The sequence below is a fragment of the Echinops telfairi genome, unplaced genomic scaffold, assembly GCF_000313985.2.
Source record: "Echinops telfairi isolate 266 unplaced genomic scaffold, ASM31398v2 ScPeMD7_7424;HRSCAF=8462, whole genome shotgun sequence".
In the NCBI taxonomy this organism is placed as follows: domain Eukaryota; kingdom Metazoa; phylum Chordata; class Mammalia; order Afrosoricida; family Tenrecidae; genus Echinops; species Echinops telfairi.
Window position 1 is genome coordinate 94,820,916 of NW_022111324.1, and position 22,956 is coordinate 94,843,871.

At 42.7% G+C, this 22,956-nt stretch overlaps 1 protein-coding gene and 1 non-coding gene across 3 annotated transcripts in view; both read right to left on the reverse strand.

Annotated features, from left to right (window-relative positions):
• The window catches only part of LOC123522554 (androgen dependent TFPI regulating protein), a 101,778-nt gene that overhangs the window by 65,127 nt on the left and 13,695 nt on the right, over positions 1-22,956 (reverse strand). For both annotated transcript variants that reach the window (XM_045297834.1, XM_045297833.1), the window contains exons 2-3: positions 21,121-21,255; positions 18,925-19,026 (exon numbers count right to left, since the gene is read on the reverse strand). In XM_045297834.1, coding sequence (XP_045153769.1) covers positions 18,925-19,026; positions 21,121-21,255 — 237 coding nt within the window. The remainder of the gene's footprint in view (positions 1-18,924; positions 19,027-21,120; positions 21,256-22,956) is intronic.
• On the reverse strand, positions 12,049-12,119 carry TRNAG-UCC. The gene has a single exon. It is a non-coding gene; the product is annotated as a tRNA-Gly (tRNA).

Below are 22,956 nucleotides of genomic sequence, written 5' to 3' on the forward strand. Positions count from 1 at the left end.
CCACCCCACCCCCACTACAATGACTCCAGTGCTGCTTCTCAATTCAGACTAGACTGGAACTTGTACACAGGTATAGAGAGGGATGGGAGCTCATGACACACAGAATCCAGGAACATGAGTGGGAATAGTGATACCAGAAGGGTAGGGGGAAGGGGGGAGAGGAAGGGAGAGAGGAGAAATCGATCACAATGATCGATGCATAATCATACACCCCTCTACAGGGGGAAGAACAACAGAAAACATGGGGGAAGGGAGATAACAGTTGGTGTCAGAGATGAAAATAATACTGATGTATAATCTATCAGGGGGTTATGAGGGTGGGGGCGGGGAGTAGGGGGAGAAGAGCTGATATCAAGGGCTCAATAGAAAGTAAATATCTAGAAAAGAATGAAGGCAACATATGTAAAAACATGCCTGATTCAACTGATGTATGAGATGTGATGAGAGTTGTACAAGCCCCCAATAAAATGATATTTTTAAAAAAGAATAAATGGAATCTCTTATGAGTTTCTCAATCTTGGTTAATTTACAGAGTAAAATCAAGCTTCCTGTTGGTTGTTACGTTAGTAAGTATTGTGCCGTGTGTGTGTATGTGTGTGTGTGTGTGTGTATGTGTGTGTGTGTTTGGTGGCGGGGTGGAAGGGGTGGTGGGAGAAGGTTCTAACAAACCTTCAAGGTCACCAAATGATTTCAGTTATCTAAATTCTTAGTAACTTCTTAGAAGACACCTATACATTTTGGATTACTAAATATCATTGACCTTGACTTGGAAATTGGAAGATATTTCATATTTGGTATTCTTCTGTTTAAAGAGTAGCCCATTGAAAAATAGAAAATCACGAGATAAATGAATTTTAAAAGCCAGCTACTCCTTCAGCAGGTAGTGGAAATTCTCAGGATTGGGATTTAAAATTGTTTTAAAAGCGTAGTTCCTCCTCTCCCCCACTCCTCCCACTTGGGTTCCTGCTTTTGAGAGATGAAGAAGCAGGTGCAGTGATTACTTGGTTCTAGTTATAAAAACCTTATGTAGACTAGTAATCCTTTGGCTGTTCTTATCATAATCTTTATCTACCTTTAAGATTTCCTGAGGTCTTAGCAAGCTGACTTTCTGGTCTTTATTCAGGTAACTCTTCTTAATCCCCAGTTGAGCTTTGGATTTCACCGTTGAACTTTAGGCTATCATTTTACTTCTCAGTGTTACCGAGGTCAAAGTGGAGGACTTTGGTTTAAGGTCTTGATGGCAATAAGTTTGGTTTTAGCTTTTGGGTTAGGGCATGAATGGAGTAAATAAAGGGATAGCTAACAATTGTTCTAAAGTCATAAGATATTCAAAAATAACTGGTAGCCATTAATAATGAATGATCTCAAAGTAAACATGAAGGTGTGGCAATTGATTTTATGCAGTTCAGCCATGCTCTGAACCTGGATCTTTCCACAGTACATCATTTTATCATTTGTTCATGGGCTTCATAACTGTATCTTCACATTTCCTACAGCCACGGAAGCTACTCCCCAATACCACTGTCTGGCTATCGGAGGTCACTAATGTTTCTCTTTGTAATGTAAAATCCCTCGGTAGTGGAAATGGCTGACACACTTGACTCTTAAAGAAAGACCCGGAGATCAACTTCTGAAACACCAGCCACTGAAAGTCCCATAGAGAACAGTTCTACTCTGACACATAACGGTTGCCATGACTTTGAGTAGACTTGATGGCAGCTATTTTTTGTCTTTCCCCCACTTTTTCTCCTTTTAATGTGAACCTAGTCGAATAAAGAAGACCACAAATGAATTGATGCATTTGAATTCAGGTGCTGGTGAAGAATCTTGAAAGCTAATTATAGAGGTATAGCTATAGGCATGTATATATGTAAATATATTAATTTATAATGAGAGGGATTGAGGCCAATGTACATATATTTATATGTTAAGCATTAAGATAGCAGATAGACTTTGGGCTTCCACTCAAGGCTTCCCTAAACACAAGAGCACTTTGTTCTCACCTTCCCGACACTATTGCTGAAGACAAAATTGCATAAGCAAATGTGGCGGAGAAAGTGGATGGTACCAGCTATCAAAAGATAGTGTCTGGGGGTCTTAAAAGTGGTGAAGTTAAACAGGCAATCATCTAGCAGGGAAGCAAATAAGCCCAAATGGTAGAAGCACACCAGCCTGCGTGATCGTGAGGTGTCAATGGAATCAGGTATCAGGTATCAAAAGATCCAAAACAAACAATTATATTGACGTGAAAGAAGGGGGTTGGAGTGGAGACCCAAAGCCCATCTGTAGAAATTGGACATTCCCCCACAAAAGGGTTACAAGGAAGGGACAATTCAACCAGGATACAGTATAGCACCAACAAAACACACATCATTCTTCTACTTCCTCCTCCCCACGACCATGACCCAGTTCTACCTTACAAATCCAGCTAGACTAGAGTACACACAGATAAGAGCTTCCGACACATTGAATTTGGGACATATAAGACCCTCAGGAACAGTAGTAGGATTAGCGATATGTGGATAGGGAGATGGTTGGGGTGGGGGTGGGAAAGGGGAAAAAAGAGTAACCCATCAAGGTTGGATATATAGCCCACACCCACAGAGGAACAAATAACAGAAATGTTGGTGAAAGGAGACAATGGACAGTGTAAGACACACAATAATAACAATAATAATTGATCAAGGATTCAAGAGGGCAGGAGGGGCAAAAAGAGGAGCTGATACCAAGGTCTCAAGTAGAAAGAAAATGTTTTGGACATGTTGATGGCAACATATGTACAAGTACGCTAAATACAATTGAATAATGGATTATTATCAGATTTGTAAGAGCGCCCCAATAAAATTCTTTAAACAAACAAACAAACAAACAAACAGAATATTGAAAGTATTATGGAACTCCAGAAGAACAAACAGATCTGTCTTGGAGGAAGTACAGCCAAGGAATCCCTGGGAAGTGAGGATGATGAGATTTCATCTCATGTACACTGGACATGCTCCCAGGAGAGACCAGTCCCTGGAGAAGAACAGCATGCTTGGATAAGTAGAAACTCAAGGGAAAAAAAAGAAAGGCTCTTGAGTATAGATTGACACAGTTGCTGTACCAAGGGGCTCCAATATAACAATTGCGAGGATGGCATAGGAAGGGGCAGTGTTTTTCTGTTCTATGTAAGGTCACCATGAGTTTGAACCAACTTGATGACACCTATAATTAATAGCAGTAGCAACAGCAACAGTTGACCAGAGTATCACCAGAGCAGATTATAGAATGTAGTAGTAAGCAGATTGATATAAACTTGTTACTTTTGAGGTTGTGACTTCAAATTTAAAGGCATTTCACACTTTCTGTGAGGGGAATTGCATTCACAACGAGTGAAGAGATTTTGAAGAAAACTTGGTAAAGTCTATTTAGGATCTCTCTATATATTTCTTACAACTGCATGTGAATCTACAATTATCTCAAAGTAAGAATATAATTAAAATTGAGTTAAGAAACAAAAGGAAACTAAGCAGAGAGTAGTCACAGAATATGTGTTCAAATAAAGATTATGGAGGAATTAAATTTGTTTTCTTTTTTCTTGCTATAGGACTGGGCTTGCCTTGAGTAAAAGATGTACTAAGTATATGAAGAATTGAGGAAACACAAGTTTAATGGCGTGGGCTCAAGTTCTACTTCTCACTCTGCCATTAACCAGGTCTGTGATCTAGGGCAAGTTGAATACCTACTTGAACTTCATTTTTCTCTTCTGCAAGGCAGTCTGTTTATAGAGGATTGGTACATTTAGTTCTATGATACAGGTCCATGTTTTTGTCTTCAGGAGACAAGATGAATACAGGTTCTTGAGGAGTTGCTATCAACAAATCTTGGCTGAAAGCACTATCAACAGAAGATTAACAACAAGAAAACAATAACTTCATTCCCAAGCAGAAACAAAATAGGTAGGCTAAATATGTGTTGGAAATAGATGTTTACACTCGTTTGCATTTGCCCAGAAGGTAGAATTCAATTGAGGTTAAGAACAATGTACTGTTTTTCTCTCCAGTGTACAGCAGAATGAAACTCTGCCCAGTCCTGCAACGTGCTCATATTTGTGACAATGCTTAAGCTACTTGTTGCAGCCACAGCTTCACTCTCTTTGAGGGTCTTACTCTTTTTCACTGACTGTCTTCTTTACTAAGCAGAATGTTCTTCTTCAGGGACTGGCCCCTTCTAAGAACATGTCCAAAGTACTTTAGACAAAGACTTGTCATTTGAGCTTATAAGGAACATCCTGGCTGTGCTTCTTCCAACATAGATTTGCTTGAGCTTCTGGAAGCCATTGGTATAGTTAATATTCTTCCCCAATATTGTAGTTCAAATGCATCAATTTTTCTAGTCTTTCATATTTATTTTCTAGCTTTCACTTACATATGAGGCAATTGAAAATACTAAAGTGAAAATAACACTTTAGTCCTCAAGTGATACCTATGCTCTTTAATACTTTAAACAGTTCTTTTGTAACAGATTTGCCCAATACAATACAACTCTCTTTTCAGCAACCCCTTGAAATAGAAATATAGAGTCTGTAATTCAGGGAAAACGTCTGTTATACGTTTCTAGCTAGTCATGTAATTGATTCTCTAAATTTCAACCCATGCATTCCCATAGCCATTTCCTCTTGAGTCTCCCCCACTCCCATCTTTGGCCATCTAATGACAATTAGCACTCTGGAAAGTTCAAAAACTTTCCATTATTCTTTTCTGCCTACAGAATAAAAACCCAACTGAGGAGATTTGGTTACTTGGTTTCAAGCTTAGAGTAATAGTTCCACGGACCTCCCAGTTAATGGACCCAGTGCTTCTGTTTTGCCTTCCAGTTCGTTACACAGTGCCTGAGGTCATCAAACCTTGCAAGCAACCATCAAAGACTCAAAGGGGTTTATTCCCTAAAACTGGAAAACCACTTATTATAAACACATATTATTTGCTTCCTTAGACTGTGGGTCTCTTTTGCCCTTGGGTGGTCTGGGTAAGTATAGGCAGTCAGTAAGTGATTAGAGAGCAGGGTGGTCTTTGGTGTTGACCAATCCACAGTTGACCTGTTGCTGTTCATCAGAACTTGCCTACCCCTACTCAGCAAGCCTATTAAGTTCCCATGACAAAACGATTTTGAGTGAGAGAGAAATTTTGATATTTATTCTGAATTCTAGCCATTGACCACGTCTTGCTGAGGAAGTAACTAAAAAGATTAGACTTTTACTCCCTTGGTGTCTTGATTCACCAGCATCCCAAGGAAAGGGCTCAACGGTATTCCAGGTTGCCTAGCTAGGCCTCATGAATCAATCACACCCCAGCTAGGACACACAGAGCATTAGAGCCCCACTTACTATGTCATTCAGTTGGCAATACTCACATACCTATGCCATCATCTTGAGTTAGTATTTAACTGTTATTGTAGGATTCAATTTTGTGTATATACAAGCCTCAGTAAGATTTCCGGGTGCTAGCAGTCAAAAGGCTTGCCAAGTATTGATCACAGTATTACACATATTGCTGTTGTTAGCTACCATCCAGTTGGTCCCATCTCATGGTGACCTCATGTAAAACAGAGCAACAGAGTGCTGCCCGGTTTTATACCTTTCCCATGGTGGGCTGCAGATCAGACCCTTGTTATCCTTGGGCTTTTCATTGTCTGGTTGTTGGAAGTAATTGATAAGTCATTATTCTAATCATCTTAGTCTGGGAGCTCCATTGAAACATATCCAGAAAAGAAGACAAGAAAGAAGCCCCACACACAAACACAGCACACTGATATGAAAGAATATAGGAAATCACCCAAAACGCAAGATATGATATGACAGCAATGAATCCACAGTTGTAATAATAACTCTGAATTTCAATGACCTCAATTCATACATTAAAAGAAAAAGGCTGGAGGATTGGCTCAGAAAACAACCTAACAATCTGTTGCCTGCAAGAGACACATTTTAAGTGCATAGACAGAAATAAACTAAGAATAAAAGGCTGGCGGAAAGTATACCAGGCAAATGGCAACGTTGAAAAAAAGCAGAGGTGGCAATCCTAATCTCCGACAAAATGGACTTCAAGGTTCAAACCATAAAAAGAGACAAGGAGGGGCACTATACAATGCTCAAAGGATCAGTAAACCAGGAACCAGTTACCATATTGAATATTTACTCACCCAACAATGGAGCAGTGGATTTTTGTTAAACTATTGAAAAGATGAAAAAAGAAATCATGGCTTCAACAATCATAGTAGGTGACTTTAATACTCCGCTATCAGAGAAAGATCACTGGGAAAGAAGCTCAGCAAAGAGGCTATAGAGCAAAACAATGCAATTAGGCAACTGGGTCTGATAGACATTTATAGAGTTTTCCACCCCAACGGGAAAAAAATTCACATTCTTCTCAGGTCCACATGGCTCATTTTCAAGAATAAACCACATGTTGGGACACAAGTCAACCCTAAGCAAATTCAGACACATAGAGATTATTCAGATGTCTTTCTCAGATCACCATACAATAAATCTGGAGATTAATAAAATGACGACCAGAATAGCAAGGGCAATCAATTGGAGGATGAACAACGATCTCCTGGGACATGAATGAGTACAGACCCAGATTATAGAGGATATTAGGAAGTTTCTAGAAACTAATGAGAATGAGAATGCAACGTATCAAAACTTATGGCATACTGTGAAGGCAGTTATCAGAGGTAGCTTGATATCAATAAATGGATATATGAAAAAAGAAGAGAGGTTTATGACTGATACGTTATCACAAAACTTCCAACAACTAGAACAGAGTCAACAGAACAACCCTTCTAATAGCAAAAGAAAAGAAATAATAAAAATCAGGGCAGAGTTAAACCAGTGGGAAGACAAAAGAACGATGCAAACGATAAATGCAGCAAAAAGCTGGTTCTATGAAACGATCAACAGAATTGACAGACCACTGGTGAAGCTAACCAAGGAAAGGAAGGAGCAAACATCAATACCCAGGATGAGGAATGAGACAGTGGTAATTACAACAGACCCCAATGAGATTAAAAGGATAATCACAAAGTACTGTGAAGGACTGTATTCCAATGAATTCAGAAATGTGGAAGAAATGGATAAGTACTTGGAAAAACAGTCCCTCCCTAGATTATCTCAGACAGAAGTCAAGAACCTCAACAAACCCATAGCAAAATAAGAAATAGAGAGGCTTATCATGAAGCTACCAACAAAAATGTCTGCACTTCACAGCAGAATTCTATCAAGCATTCAAGGAAGAGTTGCCACCGATCCTCCACAAGGTATTCAAGAGCATAGAAAAGTATGGCAACTCCTAAACTCTTTCTATGAAGCCAGCATAACTTTGATACCTAAATAGGGCAAAGGCCCCACAGGTATAGAGAACTACAGACCGATATCTCTAATGAACATAGATGCAAAAATCCTTAACAAAATTTTGGCCAATAGAATACAAAAGTATATAAAACATATCATCCACCACAACCAGGTAGGATTCAGAGATGCAGGGATGGTTAAAATCCGAAAAATCAATATTATATATCAATAAGAAAACGTTTAAGAACCATATGATAACATCCATAGATGCAGAAAAGGCATTTAACAACATCCAACACCTATTCCTAATTCAGACACTCATGAAGATCGGAATGGAAGAAAAATTCTTCCAGTTAATACAAGCTATCTATGAAAAGCCAACAGCCAACATCATAGTCAATGGAGAAAAGAAAAACAATCCCACTGGAAAAGGGTACAAGACAAGGATGCCCCTTGTCCCCACTTCTATTCAATATTGTACTGGAGGTTCTAGTTAAAAACATAAGACAGTGGAAAGACATTAAAAGTATCCAAATGGGAGAGGAGGAAGTGAACCTATCGCTATTTGCAGATGACATGATCCTGTACATTGAAAACCCCAAAAGCTCCACAATAGGAGTACTTACAATAGAGGAATATGGAAGAGTGGCAGGATACAAGATCAACAAACAGAAGTTGATAGATTTGCTAGACATAATGGACAGGACCATGGAAGAGGATATCAAGAAGGCAGTATCTTCACAGTAGCCAAGAACAAACTGAAAAACCTAGGAATATATTAAAAAACAAAAACAAAACTAAAGACCTATACAAGGAAAACTACAAGACCCTACTACAGGAAATCAAAAGCGACCTCCACAAATGGAAGAACATCCCATGCTCATGGATTGGAAGGCTTCACATAGTAAAGATGTCAATCTTACTCAAAACATTTTATAAGTTTAACACTATTCTGATTCAAATACCAACAACCTTCTTCAAATAATTGGGAAAACTGACCACCAATTTCATATGGAGAGGGAAGAAGCCCAGAAGTAGCAGAGAACTACTCTAGAAGGACAAAGTTGGAGGACTCACGTTACCTGATTTTAATACCTACTATACAGCCACAGTGGTCAAAACAGCGTGGTACTGGCACAATGACCAAAACTCAGACCAGTGGAAACGAATAGAAATCCCAGAAGTAAAACCATCAGCACATAGACAACAGATCCTCGATAAGGTTCCCCAAAACATCAAGTGGGAAGCAGATGCCCTTTTTAACAAGTGGTGCTGGAAACAATGGATATCCACATGTAGAAAAATGAAACAAGATGTTTACCTCACCCCATGCACAAGAACAAACTCAAGGTGGATCAGAGACCTAGAAGTAAAACCCCAAACCATCAGGACCTCAAGGAAGGAATCGGGACAAACCTAAGATCATTGGCCCAGGGAATTCATAGGCTCACTGCAATAGGGAAGGTTACACACATAGGTGAACTGGAAATTGACAAATGGGATTTAATAAGAATAAAACACCTGTGCGCTTCGAAAGACTTCACCAAGAGGGTAACAAGGCAACCCACAGACTGGGAGAGGATTTTTAGCAATGACACATCAGACAAAGGGCTCATTACTAAAATCTATAACACCCTCATGGACTGCAAAAAGAGGAAAACAGTTAATCCCCTAAGGAAGTGGGCAAAAGAACTGAAAGGAATTTTCACTAGGGAGGAGACCCGTATGGCCAACAAACACATGAGAAATTGTTCCTATTTATTAGCTGTAAGAGAAATGCAAATTAAAACAGCCATGAGATACCATCTAACATCTCTGAGGTTAATCTGAATCAGAAAATCAGAGAGCAACAAATGTTGGAGGGGATGTAATTAAATAGGAACTCTCCTCCACTGCTGGTGGTCGTGTAGATATGTACAGCCACTGTGGAAAGCAATCTGGCTAGACTTAAAACAGAAATTGATCTAACTTATGACCCAGTCATCCCTCTGCTGGGCATATAGCCAGAGAAGGTAATAAATAAAATATGACCAGTCATCTGCGCTCCAATGTTTATTGCGGTGCAAATTCACAATCACAAAGAGCTGGAAACAATCTAAATTTCCATTGACAGATGAGTGGATTAGTAAATTCTGGTACATACACACAGTAGAATACTATAAAGCACTGAAAAGCATGAATGATGGCAGGAAACATGTCATTTCATGGGAAGAGTTGGAAGGAATTATGTTAAAGTGAGGTAAACTAATCTCAAAAGGTCAAGTATAACATGAGTGCCCCGAGGTAAGTACAATCAGCACAGCAGGAATAGAAGAAAAGGCACCTCCACCCAACTGGGGGGAGGTCAGACCAAACTCAGGGAGGTACATTTGAGCCAACATAAAGAAGGGGAAAGGGGGAAGGAGGAGGGAGAATGGGTGTAGGGAGAAACTGAGATGATGATATGGGGGGAGCAGGGCACTAACCCACCCAGGGAGAGAGTATTGGTTGTGTCTTCACAGAATTGGAGTGTGCATACAGACCCCACCATGACCCGCCAAACCAGGAGGGCAATGTAACACATGTAGGAATCCATGAGAAGACTGGACTACAGGGCTGGCCCCAACCAGAACCAGCCTGACCTCACTCTGGAAGTGTGTGCCACAGAGAAGGACACTAGACCTTCTGGTGGGGAAAGGAACTGACCTACCACACCCAGACGGAAGCAAACCAAGAAGGAAAAAGAGAAAGGGCCAGTCTGCCTCGACTCCATATGGGCACACCAAGCCCAGAGGATGAAGTCCCTGCACGGAGCTGCTGGGGCACAGAGAGGACTGTGGGACACCAACAGCTCAAGCCATGTTGTCCCCTTACTGGAGCATACAGAGACAGGGGACAATAATGTGGACACACAGTGGGGAGACAGTGTGGGAATGGGGAATAACAGATCAGCAATTGGAGTAAAGCCGAGCCACAGAGTCCCTGAGGATCCCTAAGAATGGACTTCGGGCAAGGAGGGGCAGCCCCCAGATCTCCCTCAGGACCAGCAGGCAGGGTCTCATGGAGACCAGCAAACAGACCTGGACCTATGTAGGTTTTTTTCTTTATTTCTTTTCTCTCATCTTTTTCTCTTTCCTTTTCTTTATTCAACCATATGTATTCTAATTGTTTGGATTAGGACGTGGATGGTTTGCCTAATTATATAGTTTGAACATGGGAGGGAAGCCTGGGGAGAAGGCAATGGGGCAATGGCCCCAGAAGGTAGAGGGGGAAGAAGGAGGTGGGGAGAAGGGTGTGGTGAGCAGGAGGCATCATGGACAGGAGAACAACTAGGGAACTGGAACCAGCATCTAGGAGAGGGTAGAGATCCTGTGAGTATTAGAGCAACACCAAGCTATGGAGAGGATGCACTAAGAGGTAGAAAAAGGGGGATAGTGATGGCGGGGCAGGAGGAGGCAAAAGGAAACAGAGGCAAGCTCTAGGAAGCAAAGGCATAATAGGGAGATTAACAGAGGTGTGCACTTATGCAAATACATTAATCCATAACAAGAGTGGTATTGGCCTATGCACATATATTTATAAGGCAATACACTGAACCTGAAGACTGGCCTTGGGCCTTGGCTCATACTTTCCCTCAATACAAGAACACTTTGTTCTAACAAACTGGCATTCTGTGATGTTCACCCCTGCCCCGCCTACACGATCGCTGAAGAAAAATGGGTGCATAAGCAGATGTGGTGAAGACAGAGGATGGTGCCCGGCTATTAAAAGATACAGTGTCCGGGGTCTTAAAGGCTTGAAGTTAAACAAGCAGCCATCCAACAGTGAAGCAACAAACTCACATGGAAGAAGCACACCAGCCGGTGGGATCCTGAGGTGTCATCGAGACTTGGCAATGGGCATGAGAAGATTCACAACAGACAGTAAACAAACAAAAATGCAACCGTGTGAATGGAGGGGGGTTGGAGCAGAGACCCAAAGCCCATCTATGGACAATGGCGCATCCCCTCACTGAGGGGTCACAGGGAGGGGGTGAGTCAATCAGGGAGCAGTAGAGCACTAATGGGTCACACAATATACATCTGCTCCCGGAGGCCTCCCCACCCCCTGCTATCATGACCTCAGTGCTACCTCCCAATCTAGACTAGATGGGAGTATGTACATAGGTAAAGGCAAGAGATAAAACTCACACCACATGGAACCCAGGGACAGGAACGGGAATGGTGATAATAAAAGGGGAAAGGGAAGGGGCGCAGAGGTGGGGAGGGAGGGGGGTACCAATCATAATGAATGGCACATAACCACACACACACCCAGCCAGGGGGAAGAACAACAGAAACCAGAGAGGAAGGGAGATGGTGGTCAGAGTGAGACTTGAAAATAATTAACAATCTACAATCTATCAGGGGGCCACGAGGGTTGGGGTGGGGTGGGGGAGGGAGGGAAAAAAGAAGAGCTGATCTCAAGGGCTCAATGGAAAATAAATGTCTAGAAAAGAATGATGGAATATATGCATGAATATGTTGGACAATTGATTTGTGGGTTGTAACAAGAGCTGTAAGAGCCCCCAATAAACTGATTTAAAAACTTCTAGATTGGATTTTAGACCAGGAAAAAATTTTGGGTCTAAAATCCAATGTAGAGTATATAATTATTTATAAATAATTAAAAAAAACAAATCTAGCATCATAAAAGCATGCAAACCTTTACTGACAGACAAGTGGTAGCTGCACATGCAGCACATTGGCTGGGAATTGAACTCAGGTCTGCTGCATGGAAGGCAAGCATTCTACCACTGAACCACCAATGCCCCTCTTACTTATGTCTCCCAAATCAAAATCAAACACACTGCCATTGAGTCTGTTCCAACTCACAGTGACCATACATGGGGCTTCTGTGGCTACAAATCTTTAATGGAGTAGATATTCTCATCTTCCCATGGAGGTGCTAATGGATTCGAGTCGCCAACCTTGCAGTTACGAGTCTAACCCCTAAGTACAGCATCACCAGAGTCCCTTTATTAAGCACTTAGTGCGTAATCATTACGTTTTAAGTGAATAAATGACATCATATGAAATAAGTAATTAGTTGCACGTCTCCAAGTTGAAGAGCCAAGGTGAGGCTGATCTCTCAATAGCAGATTGTTTTGAATTTCCCTGTCGATATATAAAGGAAGAATTCTTTAGTTCTAAAACTGTGATCATATAGCTTGACATTAAAGTGATGGGTCCTGACTGCGAATTCTTGAGTTTAACAGAATAACTTTTATTTCTGCAATCCCTAATGGATTGTAGAGTATTTACCTATACATGATCAGCGATCATGTGTATTTTCAGCAGGGCTTGTGAAGGAGGCTCTGAGAAGGATCTTTGATCCAGGTCTCTTCATCTCTCCTTCAAGGAAAATCTTACAATTTAGATTGATTCCCTGAGACCCAAACTCCAGGGGTCCCTTAGGTCAGAATCTGCTGGGTTCCTCAGTTACTTAGGAGTCTCTCTAATGCTATTTACATCTGTCTGGCTCTATCATTAGTAATCTTCGATAAGACCAGAAGAGGGAATGTTTTCCTGATGGAATCCTTTTCTTTCCTTTCTTTCACGAAAACCAGAGAACTGCTTAGCAATATGATAGTCAAGTTGGTCTACTTTAATGAACACAATCAGGTGCAAAAGGCAGCTCTAAGGTTGCCAGCCAAGGCAGCGTGTCTGTGGTTGATGCATCTGTCTCACCAGCATGGGTGTGACTATTTGACCTGAATACATAACAATGGGAGGGGATTATGCATAAGAGATGACAACTCAAAATGAACGGTCCTACCACAATGATTATTTTCCCATAAACTAATAGGTGGAGCGAGGAGGAGTCCAATCACTTGGGACGATTCATGATGGCTTGGGAACCACCGTATCCAAGAGGAGAACTGTATTTCTTAGTGTGACAAATGCTAGTAATAAAACGAAAGAGGCCTGCTGATCAGAGGGTTATGCAATGAGTTACACATTGGATTGCTAACTTAAAAGTTAGCTGTTCAAACCCACTAGCTGATCTGAGAATGATGAAGCTTTCTACATCTACAACAATTTCATAGCCTTGGAAACCCAAAGAGGGCAGTTCTACTCTGTCCTCTAGGGTCCGACTATGAATCCCAATGGACTCATTGGCAGTGGACTTGATTGATTGGCTTTAGTCATACAATCTAGGGCAATACCCCAAATGGCTGAGGGAAAAAGCTGCAAAGCTAAGACTAGACTAGCAAGCATAAGCATGGCAATAAATCATCACCCAGGGAAAGGGAGGAGGAACAGTATGAAAATAGAGCTGGGCCCTGTTTGGAGGCAACTTGTCCCCAAAGATAAGATCGCTGCCTGTCACTGTTCCCCAGGCAGCTGCATCAGCAATTCCCCGGCTCTGTTAAACACCTCTATGTTGTCGTGGACAGACACTTTTAAAAAGTGGAAAGTGTTCACAAACCAACCTGGCAGCCACCACTTCCATATTCATTCATACTAGTATTTCCAGAGTCCTGATGGCATAGTGGTTATGCATTGGCTGCTCACCACAAGGGCAGCAGTTTGAAACCACCAGGTGCTCTATGGAAGAATGACAAAGCTTTCTACTCCTGTAAAGATTTGCCTTCTTGGAAAACCATGGGGGCAATTCTACCCAGTCCTGTAGGGTTGTTATGAGTCACAATTGACTCAATGGTAGTGAGTGGTTTGGAGAGTATTTCAGGTAAAGGTAACCAGACTAAGAGAGTGTGTCGAACTTGGCACCCTTACATATTGTTGGCAGAAATGAAAAATGGTTTAGCCACAGTGGAGACATTTAGCTGTTCCTCAAAATGTCCATCATAAAACTGTCACATGATTTAGCAATTCCACTTCTAGGTATACCCAAACCTCACTGCCACTGAGTCAATTCTAACTCAAGTTGACGCTATAAGACAAAGTAGTACTACACCTCTGCCTTTCTGAAACTGGAATTCTTTACAGGTGGAGAGAGCCTCCTCTTTCTCCCGAGGAGTGGCCAGTGATTTCTAACTGCTGGCCTTGCAGTTAGCAGCTCAATGCGTAACCCACGATGCCCCAGGCTCCTGCTCCTACGTGTACGTATGTCCCCAAGAGTGAAAGCAGAGACTCAAACAGATCTTTGTATGCCAACGTGCGGTTGTATACCTGGTGGCTCAGGTGTTGGACTGCTAACCACAAGGTAAGCCTTTCACACCCACCAGTGAGAAATAGCCCAAGTGTCTAGCAGCAAATGAACGGACAAACAAAATGTGGTACACCCATAGATTGGACCATTGTGTAGCCATAAAGAGGGATGCAGTCTGGAGATGTGCCATGGCATGGATCAACCTCAATAACATCACAAGTGAAATAACTCAGGCACAAAATGATAAATAGCCAACGATTCCAATTAGATGGGATGCCTAGAGAAGGCAAAACCCTAGGGACATGCAGGACAACAGAGGTGACGAGAGGCTGGAGGGTGGGCAAATGAGGAGTTACTATTTAATCAATACAGACTCTGCTTGGAGTAATTACAATCATATTGAGAATTTAACCAATGTTATAGAAACATTCACTTATAATGGTGAAACCTGGTCAATTTTATGTATATAAAAAAGTATACATTTAAAAATGTGACATGGACAATATTTAAATTTTTGATACTTCTTGTGACAAAAAATCAAAAGAAAGCACAAAAATTAGAGAATGTTCTTTGAGACAACAGGCCAGGAAGATGTAATAGAAAGGATGAACAATGTCGAGAGTAAGGATTAGAACCTGGGGAGAGGGACAAGTTGAAGTTCTAAGAATACTTGGGCTTAGGATAGAACCTTGGACTGGGATCCGAGAGGTTAGCAGTTTGGGACACCAAAAGAAGGCGTGGGGTTAAGGGTGACTACATCAGGGTGACCTGATGCTGGTGTTGCTGATGCCAAAACTTCCCTAGAGAGCAAACTGTCATGAATTTCTCCAATTAAATGAACAGAAGCAAAGAGCAGTTTGTGTCTGACCCAAGGCAAGCTTCCTCTTTTTCAGTCCTCCTTGCTACCACTGACCCATTTCCTCTGATTCTGGCATGTTCTCCCTCACAGATGCGGCTGACACCGTCCACAGAAGCCCCCATGTAGCAAAAGTGCAAGTATACTTCAAGATCCCCACTGCACAGCCGTGGACCTCTGGTGGCACAGTGGACTAAGCAAACATCTGGCTACTAACTGAATGTTGGGGCTTTGACCTTACCAACGGATCCCCAGGAGAGCGATGAGGCAGTCTGCTTCCGCAAAGACTGGCCACCTGCACAGCCGTTCTACTGCCTGGTAAGGGAGTTTTGAGTTGAAAGTCGACTGACTGGATGGCAGTGGGTTTGGTTTCGTTTCAGCTGCTATGCAGCGACTGCCTTGCTAATTAGCTTGTGGATATGATGCACATTAGTCATCTATCTGCTTCCCAAGTATAAAAAAAAATCCATATGGCTATTTAACAAGGTCACAAGTGCTGGGTGCCACCATTAGATCTGCTTGGAGGAAATCCAACCTGGTTGCACTGTGGGAAATGGAGCTCCCAAGAGATGGCTAGCTCCGCTATAGGAAAGCTGCAGAAGGGCTCACAAAGGCCTTGAGAGAGTGTCTGATGCGTGTGTGTCTGCTCCCAAACCGAAGGCTTTCAAGGTTCTGCCTCTTTATGTTAGTAACCTCCAGCGACGCCACTTGTTTCAAATCACTTCGCTTTCATCAGTTTGGGCTATGAGCAAACAGATGGGGATTCCTTTAAGGTGAGACTTCTCACTTTACTCAATTAATCAAGGAAAGTGATGTCTCTCTTATTTACATGGCAATTTACAGAACCAGATGGAACCACACGTTATGGACACACTATCACAAAGGCTACAGGGAGTGTATTCCTGCCGATGTTGATCCTAGCTGTGCCAGTGAGGAGATGGATCATGTCCCATTGAGAGGATTCTAACTCACAGTGGCCGGTGGGACAGAGTAGAACACCCATCGGGTTTCCTAGGCTGTACTCGTTATAGGGTCAGATCACCAGGCCTTTCCTCTGACAGAGCATTGGTGAGTTCAGACACTAGTTAGTTAGTTAGTTAGTTAGTTAGTTAGTAAGCCGGTGGATAACCATTACACACTGGAATGGGCTCTGTGGCCCCTGGAAAATCACCTAGCCTCTCGGAGCTTTTGTTCGTTTCTTTTTTCTCTTTGTGAAAGTAAGGATTGTAGTAGCTATCCGAAGACTGTAGAGAAACATGTTTTATATAGTGAAAAGTGCTAGGTCATAAAAGATCAGCAACATTCCCGCTCATAGGTGGCTCAGATGCACAATGAGATGCACTTAGGAAGCTAATGGGGCCGTCTGACAAGAGAAAGATGGTAAGCGAAAGATCCCAAAGAGATAAGATGCATCATATAGTGTAACCCTGCAACATAAATTGGATCAGCACTTGGACGTACTAACCCACCAATAATCTCAGTGAGTTTACATTTAAATGGACAAGGGATTTTGTTCTTGGTCATTGTTGTTGTTTCAGCGGGGCTGTAGGGAACATGAAATTGGTGGAGTTGCTTTTATAACTTGGCAAACGGGTACATTTTAAGACAATGGTAGTGCTAGGCCATTAGAAGTCTGTGATCTTGAAGAGCCTTTCTGTTCTATCCCTGTCTGATTTCACACTCTCTCTCTCTAATTTTTTGTGTTATTTGCTCCATAGAATTGAGACCTAGTCATAAGCCCCTGATTACTTCACATGCTGGGTGGAGCGGCCTTGCCTCAAAGCGGGAAGCGCTGGCAGCCATTCAATGTGTGATTCATTGCCGTATGGATGGCATGGATGGGTCTCCACACTGGGATCAGTCCTTTGCCTGCTCTTCCTAACCAGGGCAGGCCCTGCTACCATCCGAGCCGTGGGAACAGAAGGTGAAAACTACGTCTGTCCGCCATCTGCATGTGATGACTCTAAATAAAATTCTTCCCTGGTCTTCAGGGTGGAATGCCAAATGCACCAACAATAACGGAAAGTGTTGGCATGGCCACCTCTTCTTGGCATTTAAAGCTAGTGTCCAATCTCTCGCCCCTAGAATGCCCTCTGTTGACATAAAGCTCCCTGTTCCCCTTAAGGGTCACACGATAGGTGTACACGCCTAGTTCCCTTTGCTACCTTTCTTTGCTGCTTGTTTTTCTTCCTGCCCCTAGGTTGCCATCAAGTCAGCTCCCACTCACGATGGCTCTGTGTGTGTCCCATTAGAACGGTACTCCAGAGGGTTTTCAGTGGCTGTCTTTTCAGAAGGAATTTCTTCCGAAGTGCTTAGTGCATGTGGCTCCAATGGTGTCGTGGGTGATGCGATCAGCAAGTCCAACCCACCAGCAACCCGGAGGGTGAGAGAGGGAGCCGTCTGCTCCTGGCCGGAAGGGTTCGCGGCCTCAGAAACCCAAAGGGAGCCTGGGAGTTGGAACCGAGTAAATGGCAGTGGGTTTGATTTGGGGTTTGGCTCTCATAACTCAGACCTTCTCATCCATCACAGATCTAGGCAACATTGTCCCAGCCCTGCTAATATCAGTCTCTGTTACTGACTGTCAGGTACCAGTAACCTGAAGTGCTCAGAACAAGTTGACTGTTTATTTATGAACCCATCGACAATACATGTACCAGAAAGGAAGTTTTAAAAAGGCAAGGTAGCCTTGAAAATCTGGAAGTCGTCATTCCTTTTGCCATGTGCTGCCCTTGTGCAGTGTTAGCCAAGGACCTTCTGAGCCGTGAGATTGTCTTTGGAAGTTGGAGTGTTTGGTTTAGGTTTGCCTTTGCTGTTTTTCAAGTTTAATGCTTTTTGTGTTTCATACCTAGTGGTTGGAATTTTATTACGTGTTTCTGCTGAATTTGCTTCGCTTTCAAGCCTATGACCAGGAAGGAGTTGTCTGCCTTTATGTTTGCATGGCTTAAAAAAAAAAAAGTTTTTTATTTGCTAATTCATTGCTAATAAACATCATATTAAAAAGTCTAATTTTGATGCAGCAATGTTTTTTATTACTGAGTTTGTAGGCATTGTTGAGGAAATTAAGAAAGGATAGCTTGGCTCTTAAACTCATTTGCAAAATCTTGAGTTGATTAAAGTTTGCTTTTGTTTTCTTTCGGTTATTCATTTATGTTAACTGTAGCAGATATAAGGGGGTTGCTAAAACTAATGGAAAAATGACATTATCTTTTCATTCCCTTTATCCATAAATTTTTGGAAGCTTATTCATACATGAGTAGCAAATCATTAGTTATTTCAACCATCTTCACATGTGTCCATTCAGTGACATTAGTCATGTTTGTCATGTTATTCCATCACCACCCAGCATTTGCATACCTCCTCAATGATTCCAGAAGTAGGCTTACAGAGAATCTTGCTTAGACATCCCTTCTGCTCTCAGGGACCTCCTCACAATTATTGGGTGCCATTAATGTGTTCTTTAGATAAATAGTGATGAGGTGGGGAAATAGGGAAGGGTGAGGAATATGGGTGTTGGGGAGAAGTTTGGAAACATAAATGATGTGTGTTGGAGCGCTTGGTGTACAGACTTGGATTTCTATGTTCACCACATGTTCTCATCACTCACCATTGCATGATTCAACCACTCTGAAATGATCTCCTCTAGGCCCTTGGGGTAAATAAGCTCTCGGTCGTACAGAAAGAGTGCCCAGAACGCCACACAGACATACTGGAAAACAAAACAGCACCAGAGATTCATTAGGTTTGTTTTCAATCCGAGCATTCTGAGATTGCTAAGGATGCATAACAAAATAAAAATAAGTACTACTTTTAAAGATATCTTATATGTACATTAAGGAGCTCTGGTGATGCTGTTGGGTAGGCGTTGGGCTGCTAACCATAAGCTGGATGGTTCAAACCCAACAGCCATTCCATGAAAGAAAGATGAAACTGTCAGATCCCATAACAATTTTTGAAGCCTAGGAAGCCCTACAAAGGGTCGCAATAAGTTGGAACCAACTCTGTGGTGGTGGGATATATACAAGCACCGTCACCAAACCCACAACCATTAAACTCATTCTGATTCCTACTCCCCACTCTAGGATAGAGTAGAACTTCTGCCTAGGGTTTCCAAGGCTCTAAATCTTTGTATGAGCAGAAAGTCTCATGTTTCTTCCTGGTAGCAGCTGGTAGGTTTAAACTAATATCCTTTGGTTAGTAGCTCAACACTTAAGCCACTGCAATACCAAATATATATATATAGATATATATATGTATATATATGTATGAGAGAGAATAATGAAACAAATATTTTGTTTTAGAATTGTTATGTTCACTCTTTCTAGGAATTTCTTAGCCAGAAACTTAAGAGATATTTACCATAAAGCCTGCAAAAATGGAAACATGTAAGGTGAAAACCTGTTAGAGAAGGTAAACTCAAACGTAGTCCAATAATCCTAGAGAGAGAAAAGTGGTCAGACTGCACCCTGTCAAAGGCAGAAGGCTTGCCTGACCTAGAAAAATATGACCGCTCAGTCTAGTTCTGCCTCTCAGGTGTCATGGCTCACAGGTGTTGTCATGGCAGGCAGAACAGATGTAGACACCCAAGACTCATAGGCTGCTGAGTCCTTTCATTTTAACCAAGGACTCTTGGGTTTTCACCAGGAAGTTGAGGATGGTCACACTGCATGCCTGGAGTCTTATGTTTGCTTCCCCCAGCTTCCATACAGGCATGGTGACAGGAAGTGAGAACTCTGGGAGAGAGGATGAGAAGTGACAGGCTCCCAGGATAATTCCCAAACTAGTTAGCCAAGACATGAATCTCCATTTCTCAAAACTTTGGATGGTTCTCTATCCTTTCCTGAGCCTTGGCTGTCTTATCAAAACCATCTCTTCTCTATGTTCCAAAGTCAGGGCAGAGATTGAAGAACCCTGATTGCTAATCTTCTCATCTCCCTATCTGCTCACATTCCATTGGATATATATATATATATATATATATATAAAATGGGCAGCCTCCATTGTTAAAGGCTTAGCCTTTAGAAGGTTGATGGGTGAGAGAGACTGCCCAGCAAAAGACAACTGGAATGCCAGCATTCACTGCTTCTTTTCCGTGACTTCCCTGGTGGCCGGAGAGTTTCATCGCACTTGTAAGTTTCAAGGCTCAGTACAGAGGGAAGCAGGACAGCGACAGGTGGAAGAAGGTAGTAATTTCTTATGCTAGACCCACTAAGCAGACGGTGTGCCCAAGCTCAGTTTGTCCTATGACAAGTCATAGAAATGTGGACAGTGGCAACCAATAAACTCAGAGTCCTCCACACTCATTAAATCTGGAGTTAATATATGTATGCATAATATATAAATATGAGATTATACGTGTGTAATGTCTATGTTTACATATTCATTCAAAATGTCATATCATTGCACTACATCTCACAGAAATAATGGGTGCCTATGGTAGCCAGTGAAGCCTGGTACATAAATCATCTCCCTGCCCGGGCGGGTTCCATTGTCCCCATCACTTGATGGAACCATGGTTTTCTCAGTTTCAATTTGAGGACAGTCCTTGAAGCTTCCCATTTAGAAAGAAGTCTTGGACCAAATTGTGACCAAGCTCCAAAAGCTAGCTTCCAATAGAGTTGGTCAGGGATCTGCCTGATCCTCTGAGCACTGGGCAACATCCAGCGATCTAAAGACAGAGCCGTCACTGATATGTAGCTGCTCTGGGTAACAATAAAGGGCTCCTGAACAGCCTTGCTCTGCAGGAGAAGTGACCTCCACACAGCTAGGTGTCTTGGATGACCTCCCCATCGCTGTAACTTACTGTGGATATAGGAAAAGCGATGCAGGTGAAAAGCAGGTTTCTGAAAGCAGTTATGAACTTGATGTCCTTTTTCCTTGTTATTCCTTTCAGCACGTCGTCCAGGCAGGCGGCCCCATGGAAAATGGCCTGTAAGACCTAAGTTCAATACAACAAATGAGGACATTTTCATTTGCCTTCATTCATCCATTCTTCACTGATGTAAAACTCCGCCCCTCCGGGAGTAATGCCGATTTGGGGAGGAGGCGGTTGTTAGGCTGCTTGGGTGGAGAGCCAATTCAAGGGCTGGACTTGCAGCTCAGTGGGCTCCTACCTTACTCACTAAAACTGATTGAAGAACGTCATTTAGGGGATAATAATATGTACAGTATTCAGCATCATGGGCTCTAGCTAAAATGGATACAAACTCGAGAGTCAGCTTAAAAGAAGAATGTAATGAGATGGATACCTTGACGGCACAGAGGTGGGAAGAACTGAATTCGCAGCACAACAGAAGAGATGCAGATACCAGGAGAGACCCCAGTGTGGTCTCCATCAAGGAGAAAAACTGAAGCAGAAAGTGCCTACATCTGAGCTAGAGGTCAGAGAAGTGGGAGTCCGGGTTCGGAGAGCTGTGAAGGGGCCTTGGGCCCAGCTGACAGCCACCTCCATTACCCGAGAGAGGAACAGGTTCTTCCCATTGAACAACGATGCCACCAGGCTGTGCGGAGAAAATCTGGCTGAAGGACTGACTTAAAACTAGAGGCACAGAGAAAGCAATGGGGCTCCGGCAAGTCACTAAGTACCCTGGGGTCTCCCTCTGCGGCCAGGAAATGAGAAACAGAACCCTTTTCACGGCAGGCATGGCATGCCTCCCACCAGTACATCAGTACTGTGCTGGCTTGAGTGTTGCTGTGATGCTGAGATTTCAAACAGCAGTTGGGTCACCCACAGAGGACAGGCCTCAGTGGAGTTTCCCACGCTCAGACAGACTAGGAAGAGAAGCCTGGTAATCTAGCTCCAAAAAGTAGCCAATGCAAACCCTGGGATTCACAACATTGTCTGCTACAGCACTGGAAGATGAGACCCTTAGGTAGGAAGACAGTCCAAATACACAGTGGCTACAACAATGGACAGAAGCATATCAACTCTCATGAAGGCAGCACAGGACCGGGCGTTTCTTATGCCATAAAAGGGGTCACTGGGAGGTAGAGTGGAATGGATGACAATGGGCAACAGCTGTAAGACATCTATGGCCAAAGGCTGGTTCTTGTTATTTGGTACAAACCAGTGAATTCTGATCGAAGGCCTGATGGTCATCACAACACAGTTTGGGTGATGTGTGTCATGCGTATATCGAATGCATTGTAGTCCTTAAATTGAAATGGAAAAGGAGTTTGGACGGTGTTGGTATGAGTCAGCAAAGTTCTCGAAGCTGGAGAACCAGGTCAAAGATCAAGTCTGTGGTGGGAAACAACCCCCCTGAAATCTGAGCTCTAAGAAAGCACTGACCGGCTGGACTTCTGGCTACTTCCTGGGTTGAGGGAGCGGGTGGGAGAGCAGGCAGAGGCAGATCAGGTTAGCGTTACTCCTAATGGGGCCCAGGGGCCAGTAACACCCACATCACTTTCAAGCTTCTTAGAAATTGGACTTTCCACTCAACCCCCAAAGATGGAATCACAATTTCTGGGGGGTGGTTTGATTTGTAATAAGATCCCCAGTTGATCTGTATGGTGAAGTTTGATAACCACTGGCTTAGACCTGAAGGTGTCACATTCAAGTTGTTATTCACTACTCAGCGACCCCCTGTGCGTCACAGAGTGACCCAGAGTGACCCCTGTGGGTTTCTGAGACTGTACT